The sequence below is a fragment of the Sinocyclocheilus anshuiensis genome, unplaced genomic scaffold, assembly GCF_001515605.1.
Source record: "Sinocyclocheilus anshuiensis isolate Anshui unplaced genomic scaffold, SAMN03320099.WGS_v1.1 scaffold1120, whole genome shotgun sequence".
Taxonomy (NCBI): domain Eukaryota; kingdom Metazoa; phylum Chordata; class Actinopteri; order Cypriniformes; family Cyprinidae; genus Sinocyclocheilus; species Sinocyclocheilus anshuiensis.
In genome coordinates this window covers 362,515-379,370 of record NW_015551069.1, presented here as the reverse complement: position 1 = coordinate 379,370, position 16,856 = coordinate 362,515, and the positions used below count along the sequence as shown (strand labels likewise).

The 16,856-nt window shown below is 43.3% G+C and overlaps 1 protein-coding gene across 1 annotated transcript in view; it reads right to left on the bottom strand.

Annotated features, from left to right (window-relative positions):
* LOC107662173 (monocarboxylate transporter 8) overlaps nucleotides 1-16,856 on the bottom strand; it is a 54,474-nt gene that overhangs the window by 12,490 nt on the left and 25,128 nt on the right. Inside the window, exons 2-3 of the mRNA XM_016452090.1 lie at nucleotides 4,693-4,837; nucleotides 881-1,361 (exon numbers count right to left, since the gene is read on the bottom strand). Of these exons, the coding sequence (XP_016307576.1) occupies nucleotides 881-1,361; nucleotides 4,693-4,837 (626 nt within the window). The remainder of the gene's footprint in view (nucleotides 1-880; nucleotides 1,362-4,692; nucleotides 4,838-16,856) is intronic.

Here is a 16,856-nt window from a genome sequence, read left to right as displayed (position 1 = left end):
TTGAGCACAGACCCATTGTAGGCTACTCTGCAGGTTCAGGAAACAGTCCTCCATAAAATGCGTCACACACTGCGGGCTTGAGTGAGGAACGGCTGGCGGGCTTGAGTGAGCGGAGGCGGGTGGGCTTGAGAACGGCGTGGCCGGCGGATCCGACGAAAAAGCGGCCGGTGGGCTTGCGGCAACCACATGTGACGACCCCGGGCTATTGTAATGCTTTTTTCCTCAGTTGGTCAGAACAAACGTGGCAGACTTGTTACTTACTTGTTCAGATGACAAAATCCGGTGAAAATGCTTATTTGGGTCATATATTCCAAGACATAGGCTAGAATCTGTGAGTGTGAAGTACATTAAATATCCACACCAGTGCGGTGACTGACCGCCACACATAATTCCGCAAACAGCTGCAATTCCAGGTTTTCAAACAGAGATGGTGACAAAGAGGCAAAACTTACGGACTGCAGCTTTAAATAAACTATATAAAATTAAACTAAATAAAATAAAATATAAATATTAGATAAAAAATTTTAACTCTTTTAAATATAAAAATTTCCTTGGCACAAAACTAAAATAAATAAGTTGAAGTTGAAGTACTAAAACTGAAATACTAAAAATAAAATAAAATAAAATAAAAAAATAAAATAAATACATTTTAGTACTAAATAAATGCTAAAATAAAAAAATTTAACTAACATAAATTAAAGCTAAATAAAAATATGTACTAGAAAATAACAAAAGCACAAAATAAATAAAACTTAAACAAAGATTCAAATAAAAAACAAAAAAATTTAAATAAGCGCTAATTCAGAATATTATCAAATAGTATCGCAATACATAAATAACATTGAAATAACACACTACATGGTCTCAAACCACTACTCACCAGATGCACATACGGAACAAAGTATCCCAGCACTGCTGTGGCGACACCGAACGCCCAAACCCGATAGGTCAGCACACCGAACACTCGCACGTTAAAGTACTTCCTGATTTTGGCCAGGCCCTTCTGACACCTGCTCGCTGACTCCAGGCCGGACGGGGGGCCTCCGTCCATTCCCATGCCTGGCATCGGGCACATCCCACTGGGCATGAGCGGTTTGAAGGTGAGGGCCAGCAGCGACTGGACCAACATGAAGATGCTGAGGATCTGGAAGGTTCTGGAAAGGCCCAGCGGTCCCACCACTTTCTTGAGCAGCACAGGGAGCCCCATAGAAAAGAGGCTGCTGCCTGCCGTCACCACGCCGTTGGCCAAACCCAGTCTCTGTCGGAAATAATGCCCCAGGATCACCAGCGACGGCTGGAATGCAAACGAGGATCCGCAGCCGAACAGTATCCCGTATGTGAAGTATCGAAGACCCAGCGTGCTGAGGAGAGAAGAAAGGACGTCAGTGTGACAAAAGAGCAATGCTGATGAAAGGCTGTAGGGTTAAAACTATCACCTTTATACCCTTTTTCACTGTTAAAGGGATAGTTCACCCAAAAATGAAAATTCTGTCATTAATTACTCACCCTCATGTTGTTCCAAAAACCGTAAGACCTCCGTTCATCTTCCGAACACAATTTAAGATATTTTTGATGAAATCTGAGAGCTTTCAGACTCTCCCATAGACAACAAGGGTCCTTACACGATCAAGACACAGAAAAGTACCAAGATGATCGACAAAGTAGTCCGTGTGACATCAGTGGTTCAACTGTAAAGTTACGAAGCTACGAGAATACTTTTTTGCGCAAAGAAAACAAAAATAACCACTTTATTCCACATTTTCATCTCTACTGCGTCTCTTGTGGACGTGTGTTCACGGCAGTACCATGACGCAAGCGCGTAGCGGCGCCGGTGCTGACCCAGATCCGGCGTGATGACGTTGAACGCAGTAGAGACGAAAATGTGGCATAAAGTCGTTATTTTTGTTTTCTTTTCGCAAAAAAGTATATCTTAATTAGTGTTCCGAAGATGAATGAAGGTCTTATGGGTTTGGAACCACATGAGGGTGAGTAATTAATGACAGAATTTTCATTTTTGGGTGAACTATCCCTTTAAAGCAATTTATTCAATCCCAGTTTAATGTGACTAAGCTATAAATATGTTTATGGCCCTTTTTGAAATAGAAGTGCACTTAATTGTATTGAATGTGCCATTTTAGTATCATACTATTACCTATTATATAATAATAATTATTATTATTATTATTATACTATTATTATAATACTATTATAGTTTTTTTACATTTTAAATTTATTTTATTTTTGTTTTTATTTTTCCTTCTAATCTTAGCTAAAGTTTGTTCATTTAGTTGCACATTTTTTATATTTTTATTTTTTTAATATATTAAATTAATATATATTTTTATTAAATGTAAGTGTATTGTTTTGTCATTTTTATTAGTCAGTTATTTTTTAAATATGTCTGTATAGTTTTTTAAGTTTTCATTTTTAGTTTAAGTTTATTGTTGTTGTTTTTTGACATTTTAATTAGTTTGTGTTTTTCTTTAAAATATATCTATATAGTTTTTATTAGGTTTTAGATTTAGTTTATTTAGTTTTAGATATTTTAGTTATATTTTAGATTTTTGTACTTAAATAGGCACAAAAATGAGAAACAAAAAAATATTTTTTTTACTAAAATAAAAACAAACTAAACAAAGTTTGACAACTAGATAAATAAAATGTTTAAGTTTATATATTTTTTTTTTTCAGTCCATATTTATCTTATTTTAAGCAACAAAAATGTTTTGTATGGTTTTAGCTTTAGTTTTTAGTGAACAATAATAAGCCTGTAGTGTACATCAAACTTCAAATTATATTATTAAAAATCTGTATGTGCACATAGTAACATTAATACAAAAAAAGGCCATTTAAGTGTATTTAAAATGAGTCCTACTTAATTTAGTCAAAGAAAGCACAATAAAACTCAGTATATTTCATGTGTTATATTGCATTTTATTTCATTTAAACCTAAACTACACTAAAATACATTTTTATTTAATTGCTATTAACATGCATTTAAGTGTCTGAAAAAAAATGACATTCAGTCCCATAAAAAGCACTCTTTTTGAAAGTAAGGTTTTTCTCAAGTGTCCATAAGCAACTTCTGCAAGATGGTTGCACACTAACTAGAAATAAAGTCATACAAGGTGCAGGATTGATATGAGCACTTTTACAGCAGAACTGTTGATTTCTCATGTTGTTCTCTCCTTATTAAACTGATACATTTCACTTCCAACTGACCTGTGACTCCTAAAGCCAAAGAATATGCAACACACGGCCAGCAGGACACATTATTTGGTTAACGACCAAACAGACGTTAGTGTAAATGATGGATTGTGGGATGGACGAGAGAAACTCAACCCTGCAGGAGACACTTGTGTTCAAAGCCTGAGGAAGGGAGGGAAATAGTTTGTGTGTGTCGGTGTGTGTGTGTGTTTGCATGCACTATAGCGTTTGTGCTTTTTGAGTGTTTCAGGCTCTAAATGCAGCAGGACCAGGGCAGGCTGACCGTTTTTTCCAACCTTTTTTTAACAACAGCAAGAGCTTTTTCGGCTTGGAATAAAACCAGCACTCTGTCCAACTGCACAAAGATCTCAGAAAGAAGGCACTGTGAGAAAACCATGAGAAGGAAAAGAATGAAGGAAAGGAGAGAAGAGAAAGAAAGCAAAGATTACATAAATGTTCTGCCGTACATGTCCTGCTGTCCTAAGTGTTTGTTTTTGTCCTTTTGCTTAAAAGACTGTTGGCGTGTTTCTGTAACCTTTTATATAAGCACACTTTAGGAGTGATTTGTCTGCCTCCATCACTTCGACCACAACATTTCTATAAAACCCAACCTCCAAAGACATGAACGCACAAAATTAGTGACAGGAGACATTATTGACTGACATCTTACCCATGTAAAAGAGAAACAAACAAATGTGCCACACACTTTGAAATATTTTTGTCTGAAAAGACAAAAGTACAAAAAAAGGGATAAAAAAAAGAGGATAAAAAAATCCCATAACACTAAATATTTTAAAGAAAAATATTGTTTTTGGATGAATGCACAGGAAAAAACTCATATAATCAATATTTGACTTCTTTGTCTAGTCCATACAGCAGAGTGACGGCGCTGGATGGGCATTCTGGGTAAAATAAATGTATTTTGGTAAGGTTGAAAGAATTAAAATAAACCTAAAATCCCAATGCATGGGTCATTTTCAGGAAATAATGTCATTTGTGTGTCACATTACCTAGAACCGTCATATTATTTGACTAATTTAATTTTGTTCTGTCTATAGTTATTTGTCAGTTCTGTTCAAAATGTATGAAATAAATCCAAATAATAAATATTTTAAAGCAAATTATTGTTTTTGTAAAAATGTGCATGACAAATAAATATTTTAAAAAAAATCATATAATAGCCTAATAAATATTTTTAGAAAAAGTTTTTTTTTTTTTTTTTTTTAATTCCCAAGAAAAACATACATATAGAAAAATTTTTGGAAAACTGTTAAGTGATTTAATCTTCTTCTGTGTATATATTTATGGTATATTTGTTTAGTTCAACAGTTTATATAATCATATAACACAATATAATATGTAATGTAATAGCTTACATTTTGCATATTATTTCCGAATGAACTGTGAAAATGCTAAAGTAACACGAAATAAAAACTATGTACATGTGGTTAAAAAAGAAAAGATAAAAACAAAGAAGGCATTTACGTTGCGAAGGAACTGGTGAGAAGACCGAGGAAGGCCACAAACGCTCCACAGACGGCCGTCTTCCGGCATCCGAAGTGATCTGTGAACATACTGACCACCGGAGAGCAGAAGAATATCATCCCCATCGCCAGAGCACCAACCCATGCTGGAGAAAGAAAGAGTAAAAGATGTGGTCAATAAATGATGAAGTATATTAACCCGATTTTCCATTTGCCAGACTCAATGCCACGATGCTACAGTGTTCTGGGAGGTTGGAACGTTGCTATCATAGATATGTACTGTATATGCATATCTATGGTTGCGAGGTCGTTCTGAGTATTTTTAGTGCATTGTTATATAATTGCTAGGTGTTTTTACTGGCCTCAAGTCTCAACGGCTCAGTCTAAATCTGTGGGATTTTTTGCCTGTTTAAGCCGTTAGAAAAGCAACAACACCTCTTTTCAACAAGTCACACAATGCAAATCCCTAACCATAAGCAAGACAACAGAAAGCACCACTAATAAGATCATTGACAAAATAACCAGCTTTGAGATTCATTTGTGTGAACAAAGTTTCCTCATGTGATGAATGTGGAAAAACACTCACTAATCCAATGATTTTATATCAGTCTTGAACAGTGTTGGGGTAGTAACGTAAGTTATGTAATCAGATAACTTTTTTTAAGTAACTAGTAAAGTAACGCCAGTTACTTTGTTTCCCATGCATTTACTGACAGCTCTCGTGTTGCCATGTTGAGAGAAATCGGGAGTAAGTGCAGAGGCGTTGTGTAAACATGATGCTTACTGTAGTTCTAGACCAGTGGTTCTCAAACCTGTCCTAGAGTACCCCCAGCCCTGCACATTTTGTATGTCTCCCTCATCTATCACAGCAGATTTAACTCATCAGCTCATTAATGGATACTGCAAGACCTGAAGTGGGTGTGTAAGATATAGGGAGACATACAAAATGTGCAGTGCTGGGGGTACTTCATGGAAAGGTTTGAGAACCACTGTTCTAGACTAAATATGAACATGTATTTACTCATCTTACCTGCACAAAAACAGATTCAGTATTCCTCAAAATGAAAAAAAAAAAGTCAAACGCAAACTCAATATTATACAATAATTAAATGTTAAATAAGACAAATATAATTTATGTATTTAATCCCATTTTATTAACCAATGTCTTTGCTAATGACCTTTGATGATCCAATTCAACCATACTAAGCAATAATGACACATTTGTGTTTCATTTTTGTTATTACTGAATAGTGTTGAACTTTCTTCTCCTGCGTCATATTCTTTATGCAATTTGTTTGAGCTGCGCCCTCTACTGTCAGACATGAATTTACGTTTCCTTCAGCCTGAGGCGTATTCATTTCACTTTTGTTGTGAAAGGGTATTACGAGCACTTCCTGTGTCTGTTTGCCTCTTTAAGAAGAATCACTTTATGTATTCCCCAATTGTAAGTCGCTTTGGATAAAAGCGTCTGCAAAATGACTAAATGTAAATGTAAATGTAAGAAACGTCTCAGTTACATGTGTAACCCTCGTTCCCTGAAGTAGGGAACGGAGACGTCACGTCGGGACCGACAAATGGGAATCTCGCCAGAGAGACCAATCCACTTGGATTGTAACTAAATGAGCCAATGGACATTGGCATGCGCATGTAACCGAGACGTTCCCTTTCAGTCGGTCACTCTCAACGTCATGTCGGGACCAACGAATGGGAATCCCTACCAACGCGCCACAGGTACTGCCCCCTCCAGTGCCCTGTGTAGGCCTCCTGAACACTTCCTATAAGGCAGACGATAGGACCGGGCTCTACACAGGAAAGGTCGACTGCTGCTGTTCCTCGAACAAACAAAACAGTAGGACTTGGATAACACTGGGAAAGCGTGCCCTTACAACTTGGAAGAGGCATGCTGCAGAGTAACCTCCTCCCAGAGGGGGTTGAGTGACATTTACTCATGTGGAGTAACCCAAAAGGGTCCTATTGCACATGGCACATGGCTCAGGCTGCATCATCTAGAGACGGCAGAGCATAGCCTGCCAGGGGAAACATGACCCTAGTAACTGTACCATGGAAATACACATATGGGATCCCAACAGGGTCACTCATATGGGCACTAGCCTCACACCAGATTTCAGGAATTCATTGGATGAAAGGCCTGGAGCCGGATGCTCCGCCACATCCGGCAGCCGGAGTGCTGGAGGACTCGACAGGGTTTGCCTGGTTAGGGAACTCTCTGGAGAACTAGGCGTTATGGACGCCGCAAGCTGTCTCTGAACCGGGCCTCTCAGTGCCACCACCCGTTTGAGGTGAGAACACAGGAGGAAACCGGTTCAACACGTAGGCTATACAACCTAGCGAACATGTTACCCAGAGTTGCCCAGTGTGCAGCTCTACAAATATCTGCTAGCGAGGCACCACGAGCCAGTGCCCAGGACGATGCGACACCCCTAGTGGAGTAAGCATGCAGCCTGAGCGGGCAGGGCACACCTTGTGCCTCATAGGCCAAGGTGATGGCATCCACTATCCAGTGGGCCATCCTCTGCTTGGTGACAGCTTTCCCCTTCTGCTGTCCTCCGTAACAGACAAAAAGCTTCTCTGAGGTCCTAAAGAGTTCTATCCACGTACTGTCGCAGCACGCATACAGGACAGAGCAAAGTCAGGGCTGGGTCTGCCTCCTCCAGGGGCAGCGATTGCAGGTTCACCATCTGGTCCCTGAAGGGAGTGGTAGGAACCTTGGGGTCTCAGTGTTTTACTGGAGTCAGCCGGCCCAAACTCAAGGCACGATTCGTCGACCGAAAATGCCTGCAGGTCCCCCACCCTCTTGATCGAGGACAATGCAGTCAGGAGTAGGGTTTTCATGGAGTGAAACTTCACCTCGACTGACTCCAAAGATTCGGAGTGAGCAGTTTGTAGGGCTCTTAGCACCAATGCTAAATCCCAAGAGGGTAAGGAGGAGGGCCTAGGATGATTTAACCTTCTGGCCTCCCTAAGGATCCTGACAAAACAGGTCGTGCTTCCCCACCGACCTCCCCTCTATGGGGTTGTGGTGTGCGGAGATAGCAGCAACATAAACCTTAAGGGTGGAGGGGGACAGCCTATGCTCCAACTCTTGCTGCAAGAAGGAAAGCACGGCTCTGATCGAACATTTCCGGGGGTCCTCTCGGTGAGAGGAACACCATTTGACGAGCAGGTTCCACTTCAAACCATAGGCCCGTCTCGTGCATGGTACTCATGCTGAAGTGATAGTGAGTGCTACCTCCTGGGGTAGGTCACCTAGAACCTCCACACATGAAGTTTCCACAGGTCCGGACACGGGTGCCAGAGGGTGCCCCATCTCTGAGAAAGCAGATCCTTCCTCAGAGGAATCAGCTGGGGGGCTGTCGCGAGAAGCATGAGTTCCAGGAACCAGGTCCTGTTGGGCCAATATGGAGCCACTAACAAGATCTGCTCCTCGTCCTCCATCATCTTGCACAGCGTCTGTGTGAGTAGGCTCACTGGGGGGAATGCATATTTGTGCAGGCCCCGGGGCCAGCTGTGTGCCAGTGCATCCGTGCCGAGCGTTGCCTCGGTTAGGGAGAAGAACCACTGGCAGTGGGTGGTTTCTGGAGATGCAAACAGGTCTACCTGAGCAATTCCGAACTGACTCCAGATCAGCTGAACCGCTTGGGGGTGGAGTCTCCACTCCCCTGGAAGTGCAGCTCGAGACAGCTCATCGGCTGCCCAATTGAACATTCCTGGGATGTGGATGGCACGAAGGGACCTCAGATGCTTCTGACTCCAGAGGAGGAGGTTGCGGGCGAGTTGCGACGAGAGCGTAAACCGCCTTGCCGGTTGATATATGCAACGGTCGCAGTATTGTCCGTGTGGACCAGTACATCCCTGCCCCGAAGGCACCCTCTGAGGTGGCTCAGGGCAAGGCGCACTGCCAGCAACTCGAGGCAATTGATATGCCAACGCAGTTGGGGACCTGTCCACACCCCTGACACTGCATGCCTGTTGTACGTGGCTCCCCAGCCGGTGGCCGAGACATCTGTGAAAACCACCGCATGCCTGGATACCTGTCCAACAAAGCAACTAAGGATCCGACCACGGCTGAAGGTTCTGAGACAGGCTGGTGTAATCTGAACCCGGTGAGTGCCGCGTAGCCATGCCCAACTCGGGACTCGGCCATGGAGCCAGTGCTGAAGCAGTCTCATATGGAGCAGACCGAGCGGAACTACCGCAGCGACTGCAGCCATATGCCCCAGGAGCCTCTGAAACAATTTTAGTCTTGAGGCAGTTCAGCACGTTCCTGGATAAGGCGTGCTGTCTGGTTGACTGAATCCAACTCCATTCTGAGAAAAGAGATCCTCTGCATTGGCACGAGTTTGCACTTTTCCCAGTTGACCCGAAGACCCAACTGGCTGAGGTGTCTGAGCACCACGTCCCTGTGTGCGCACAACTGATTGCGAGAGCATTCAGGAATTGCACCTTATCATGCTCCTTCATATCAGCCAGACACAGCCGGAGATGGCACTCCTGGACCACCAAGGTGGGCATCGCACAACCCAGAGACTGTGCGGTTACCTTCGTCGCTCGGAGCTTATCATGCTCCTTCATATCAGCCAGACACAGCCGGAGATGGCACTCCTGGACCACCAAGGTGGGCATCGCACAACCCAGAGACTGTGCGGTTACCTTCGTCACTCGGAGCGCGAGGTCCGTCGCAGTACGCAGTTCATGTAGAACCGCCAGGTCATGACCACCCTCGTGCAGGTTTCTCAGGGCTTTGGCCTGATGAACCTGCAATAACGCCAAGTCGTGAAGGGCAGAGGCCGCCTCCCCACAAGCTCTGTATGCACTGCCAGTTAGACCTGACGAATACTTACAGGCCCGCGAGGGGAGACACGGGTCACTCCGCAGAGTGGTAGCGGCCGTGGGACACAGTTGCATGGCCACAGACCGCTCCACCGAGGGAATGCCCGTGTACCCCAAAGCGGCTCCGCCATCAAGGGTGGTGAGGGAGGAGGAGCTGCACGATTAGTTTCTGGCAGTAAAAGGTGCCTTCAACGATCTCGTGAGCTCCTCATGCACTTCCGGGAAGAATGGCACTGGAGGGGGGCGCTGAGAACCAGCGCGACCCCCACCGACGAACCACTCATCCAGTCTCGAAGGACCGGGATGCGGTGGAGGATTCCACACGAGCCCAACATTCTCTGGGGTCAGGGAAAGCATAGCCGTCATCTCTGGGTCTGACTCGGTCTGACTAACAACGCCACTCTCCCCAAAGGGGGCAACGCAGCCGAGTCGTCATCCCTGGAGAGAGAGAGAGAGAGCCCTCCGATGCAGCGATCGACATCTGGTCGTCAGGGGGAGCACTGAAGGATATGGGCGGTACACTCTGTCCTGCAGAGGGCCCAGCGCGCACCTCCGGCAGCTGCACCGGCTGCAGAGCGCTTGAGGGGTGAGGAACTTCCTCGGGAGAAGCCCTCACCGTGATCCTCAAATCACCTCTGACTCCACCGGAAGCAGCGATGCCCCAGCTGCCAGGACGAACGCTGGATCGCGGCAGAGGCAGAGGGACTCCGCCACATTTGACGTAGCGGCGTCTTTTATGCAACTCCGAGATGGTCATGTCCCCACACAGAGAACATGCACCATCCACGAACGCTTCCTCTGCGTGCTTAATGCCCAGACACGTGAGGCAGCGATCGTGACCATCCTAAAGGCGCCAGGTAACGACCACATCCAAAAACGCACAGGTGATAAGACATATTTAAAAAGACGCGATCACCCATGTTGCTCTTTTAGGGATTGCTCTTTTAGTGCTAAACCATACAGTGAAGCTGGACACCGCACACTCCTGATGTGGCTGTCTGCACGCCAGGTGGTTCCCGTGAGAGCGTGACCACCGCTCTCTCCACCTTCAATACCACGACTGAGGTGAGACCCTTGAGCAAGGCACCGAACCCCCAACTCCTCCTCGGGTGCCGCAGCATTGGCTGCCCACTGCTCCGGGTGAGTGTTCACGGTGTGTGTGTGCGTTTGTTCACTACTCACTGCTGTGTGTGTGCACTTGGATGGGTTAAATGCAGAGCACAAATTCCAAGTATGGGACACCATACTTGGCCACACGTCACGTCCTTTCCTTCCTTTCCGTTCCTTTTCCATTAATGATCAGCCAGTTGATTCGAGAGGCCAAACAGAAGAAAAGCAATTTAACAATGGTCTGGTTGGATTTAGCAAATGCTTATGGATCTATTCCGCATAACCTCATCCAGCTCTGACTCGACCATTACCACATTCCAGCTGCTATTCAAGAACTGATCATTAGCTATCTAGGGGGGATTAAACTGAGGTTTACGTCAGCCCAGTGGACAACCAACTGGCAGGAACTCCAGAAGGGAATCCCAATGGGATGTACCATCTCCCCTACCCTCTTTATCATGGGCGTGAATCTTCTAATAACAGCAGCAGAAGGCATAACCCGAGGCCCCGTCCTGGAGTCAGGTGTTATTCAGCCAGTGTTGCTGAGATTTATGGATGATCTAACAATAACAACTGTGACACATGTTCAAGTGAGATGGGTGCTGGAAACCCTGGACGATGTAGCCACTTGGGCGAGGTTGTCATTTAAGGCCAGGAAGTCCAGAAGGATGGTCATCAGGAAGGGCAGAGTCACAAGTAAGTTTGGCCTCCAAGTTGAAGGCGAGGTCATTCCATCCATTGAGGACAGCCCTATAAAGTGCTTGGGGAAGTGGTTCAATGCATCACTGAAAGATGGTGCCAATGTTGCAGACGCTGTGAAGCAAACAGAAGAGTGGTTGAAGAAGATTGATAGGTCCGGACTCCCTGGAACATATAAATCCTGGCTGTACCAGCATGGCCTACTGCCCAGGCTTATTTGGCTCCTTACAGTCTATGAGTTCCCTCTAACAGTTGTGGAAGGCATTGAGAGGAAAATTAACAAGCACCTGTGGAGGTGGTTGGGGATTCCCCCAAGCTTATCTTCAGTGGGTCTCTACATTCGATCAGGACAGCTGCAGCTCCCTCTGTCATCTGTTGTGGAGGAGTTCAAGGTGGCAAAATGCAGAGTCGCGCTAAGTCTGAGAGATTCTAAAGATGCCCTGGTAAAGCAAGCAGGCATCACAACAAGATCAGGCCATAAATGCAGCCATTGAACAGGCAGAAAGCTCATTGAAGTTGCACGACATCATTGGCAACACCTGCACAGGACGTCAAGGCCTGGGATTGACACATTTCCAACAGTTTGGGAATGCTAGTACTACGATCAGGCGAGGTATGACTCAGGCAGAAATCCGAGCTCAAAAGGAGCAGAGGTGTATGTCCAGAGCAGTGGAACAAGCATCCCAGGGAGCATGGACAAAATGGGATCTGCCCAAGCATAAGATCACATGGGCAGAGCTATGGAGACTGGAGCCCTACCGTATCTCCTTCCTGCTGCGCGCTGTGTATGACACCCTTCCTTCACTCTCTCATCTGCACACATGGGGGTTGAGGGAGGACCCGTATTGCAAGCTCTGTGGTCAAAAGGGAACACTGGCACACATATTGTCAGGGTGTAAAACATCTTTAACCCAAGGCCGATATAGGTGGTGCCACGACAAGGTGCTCTTGTCCCTTGCCGATATACTTGAGTGAGAGAGGTGCAAGAAGAGGCCAGGTGGTACAGGCAATGAAACTATCACTTTCATCAAGGAGGGAGCCAGGCCCTTCGCAATTGACCTATCGGTAAGCCCCTCCCCTCGAACGCAGATGGCAGACTGCCAATGGCAGTCGAGCATCAGTTGCACGGTGAGCGGAACTCAGACCCCCCCCCCAATGAACATTCATTTTCTTATTGTCATAATCTCATTAAGTTACAATTTTCATCTGCTCAAGCAGAACATTAATGGCTAAAAGATCCCTCCATAGCATATTTAAGTCCCACTTGAATGGTGGTCCTTCTGTGTCCAAAATTTATCAAAAAGATATAGGGACAAGGTTTTCACACTGACAGCTGTCATTGTAAAACAGTTAGCAACTCCGTTTGTTTGTCCGAGTTTGCAACAGTAACTAAGGGAGGCGGGGCTAACCGATAGATCAATTAGGGCATTAGCAAAATCAAACTTGCTGCAGGCCATGGGCTCTTGGGGGATGAGTCGACGTTGGAAGGAAGCTGCAGTTCCCGGAAGTGGTCCACACAGCTCTTCGCTCAGACATCGTCTTGTGGTCAGCCAAAGACCATAAAATCATCTTAATTGAGCTGACTGTGCCATGGGAGGAGGGCTGTGAGGAGGCTCACGAGAGGAAGGCCTTGAAGTATCAGCCTTTAATTCAGGAGTGTATAGACAAAGGATGGCAGGCATGGCTGTTTCCGGTGGAAATAGGTTGCAGAGGCTTTCCTGCCAAATCAGTACAGCGGCTGATGTCAGCTTTAGGCATGGACGAGAAGAGCAAGAAACATGCTGCTCGGAGGATGGGAGAGGAGGCTGAGCGAGCTTCATGCTGGATATGGAGCAAGAGAGAGGAAGAAAGCTGGAAGCCATGAGCAGATGGGCAGTGACTTGGCCACCACTGCTGACCCACCAACTGGAGAGTGTTGTGGTAAGGGTCGAAACACTCAAGGAAGGTTGGGAAACACCTGATGACATCTGCTTATGGCTGAAAGCTATGGTTACAAAAAGGAGTAACCGAAGAAAGCGCCTAACAGGTGTATTTCATAATGAAGTGCTTTGGTAAGAACCCTGTGAAACTACGGTTCAACAAAACAGCTCAAATCCGCATAAGGAAGTTAAAATAGCATGGCTGCATCAACAAATGCATTTTTATATCACTTTTGCATTTGTTAACACTATCGGGTAAGTTTAGGGTTGGTTTTGGTGTAGGGGATATTTCCAACACAATAGAGCATGAACTTTTAGCGACACTCCCCGGATATTTGAATTACGAACCACCGTAATACGTACCTGCAGCAACATAATACAAACACAGCAATACATACCTATATCAATGTAACAAAAATGTGCCAGGGTCACATATTGAACCCGCGTTTTAGTGCCACTCACTGGACATTTCACTTTGAAACTGCCGCAAAACATGCAGTAAGGTACGTAATAACTGCAGAAATGTATTTAGAGGCACGTATTTCGAATAAACCTGGGTTGCTTTTTTCTATAGTATTTATTTGTTTCATGCTTGCCACTTATTTCTTTGTTGTTACTTGTCTTCAATAAGATTGAGAACTTTAGTTTTACTGCTCAATTTGCAAATTAGTCTTAAAAACCAACATTGTGATAAGATTGTGATCTTTCCTGAAGAAACTGTGATATATTTTTGCCATATCACCCACCCTGAACACAAACAGTAGATTTGACACATGCATGCACCCAAACACACATTCTTTGTTCACCCAGATAATTCTGCAAAGAGACACAGAAGAAAGTCCATCATCTCTGAATTTAGAGCACTGGCCAGTTACAATCAATGTCAAGCTCAGACAAACAAACACACTGCATGTTTTTTCATGGTTCAAAGGTAGTTTAATGTCTGCACAGTATGTCTGGAGTCTAAGAACACTGGTTCAATATTTGACGCTGATCCGTGTGTGTGTGTGTGAGTGTGTGAGCCCTCCTCGGCGAGTCATTCTTGGCTGAGGTTCAGTGGAAATGTGGCCCCATGAACCCAGAGAGGAAGCGGTACGTTAACAAACCAAGCAAATGAGTGTTTATCCATATTTTGTAGAAGAACACAAGGTCAGGGTTTACATAAGACCCCTCCGACTCCCGCTGGCTTATGGAGTTATACGAGACGTATGTTTTCCACAGGTTTCACAGTCAGGGTTTTGTTTGTTGTTTTGTTAGCTTTGCAAATGACCGAACTTTCTGTGATGTTCAGTTGGAACTACGAGTTCAGAAGATTAGAACAATGCAAAAAGTCTCTGTTTAGGAATAGAGTGTTCTGAAAGACCAGGTTCTAACAGCTCGGATAAAAGATCATGCAGAAAACATGAGGTGGATAAAGTATGTGTGTGTGTGTGAGTTCGGAACATTAGAACAATGCAAAGAGTCTCTGTTTAGGAATAGAGTGTTCTGGAAGACCAGGTTCTAACAGCTCGGATAAAAGATCATGCAGAAAACTTGAGGTGGATAAAGTCTCTCTCTCTCTGTCTGTGTGTGAGTCTGAGGCCATGTTTGAAGGATTAAACATTCCAGTGACTATTAGGAATGGATTACCTTACTTCTCCAAGAAAAAAAATCCACACAGAAAGCAGAAAATATCAGAGGTTTTTAGTTTTAACCTATTATAAATAATGCACAGCTAACAACAAAACAAACCAGAAAAGGAGTCTGTTGCAAATGTTCGAAGAGGGGGTGGTGGAATCGAACTTGAACCGGTTTGGACCCAACAACAAAGGGCCTGGACAGTGTTTGCTTACAATATTCAGAAACAAATCTCATTGTTCTGATCTTAAATCTTTCATTTTGAATTTCTGAAAGCAATCCCAATCAATTCAGCTGTTTTGCTGGAGGAAAAAATCTAAATAAATGAAAGCAGAATAAAGAGAAACTCCCTTTGTAAAAAAGAAGTACACTTTGGAATACTTTCAAAAAAAGAGTACTATTACAGAAGTTATCTATTTAAATATACCTTAAAATATATTTATACATTAAAAAAAATTAGTGCGAACTGAATGTAATGTTTGTGGACACCTAATTGCATGTTAATTGCAAATGAATGAACATTTATTGCAGACTAAATTTATATTAAATGCTATTAGTGTTGCTTTTTTGACACGCTTAAGTAGGGCTTTAAGTAGACTATATATCTTTTTATGTAATTTCATAAATACATAAATTGTCTGACAAGCATTTATTATAAATTAAAATATACTTTAATTTAATTTCTAATGAAACTTGTATGTCAAGTAAATATATTTGTAATTATACATTTGTAATGATGATGTTAATATACTAACAATATATATCGTAATATCGAATAACAGTTCATTTAAAATCAAGTACTTGGAGCCCAGTCTCATGAAAATGCGTATCTATAGCACAATTTGTTTTTTGTATTTTACGTGCTATATTTATATGCAGAAACTGACTTTGGCGTGCATATAATACCTGTCAGGGGTCTGGGTCTGGTGTTTCTCCCTCTCACCACCAGAGGTCGCCATTTCCCATCCTCCCGGACTCCTTTACCTTCACTCCACTCACCTGTTCTCTCATTACCTTATTCATTGATTAATTTGTCCCAGCTGTTTACCTGATTGCCTCTCCCTTATAAGCTCCCTGTGTTTTCTGTTCTGGGCTCGTTTGTCTCACATAGGTATCGGTACATGCCCTGTGCTCAGTTTATGTCTCGTGGTGAGCATTTATGTTACTCTGGCTTTTTTCCCTTCGTGGTGGTTTCAGTTGTGTTTTTTGTTTATTTTTGTGAGTTATAAATAAAGACACCCCATCTGCCTGCACTTGAGTCTTCGCCTCTTACAGACCGTGACAATACCCACATGTTTGACGTGCATATAATACGCAGTTTTCATGTGCATATGATATGCCTTTTGTTTGTGTGCATATAATACGCATTTTGGTGTACATATAATACGCACCTACCCCACACCCCTAAACCTACCAATTGAAAACTATATGCAAGCCAAAGTCAATTCCTGCGTATAAATAGTATGCCAAATAAAAACTGAAAATCGTGACGTTGAAACACACATTCATGAGAACAGGTTGGTACTTTACATGTGCTTTAGTAAGTCAATACATCAAAATGAGTGTACTTTTTAAAGCATGACTAAAGATTAAAAAAACATGATAATGTACTTTAAAATAAAACTTTAATTTGACATTATTATAAAGTGCACTTTTTAAAAGCATACTTAAGTGTGTTAAGAAACATAGCCATGAAAGTGTTTCTCATTAAGTACACTTAAGTGACATTTTATTTCATTAATATTATATTATCAGTAGGCACAGTTGATGATTTGTAGTGCACTACAAGTGCATATTCAATACAGTTAAGCACATTTTTTGAAAAAAGTGCTTTCTTGTGCCAAACACATCACCATGATACTACTGTAGGATGCAGAGCATTGTTATGCAGATGCTAAAGGGTAATTTTCAGTGTAGTGGTTTTTTGTGTGTGTGTGTGTGTGTGTGTGTGTGTGTGTGTGTGTGTGTG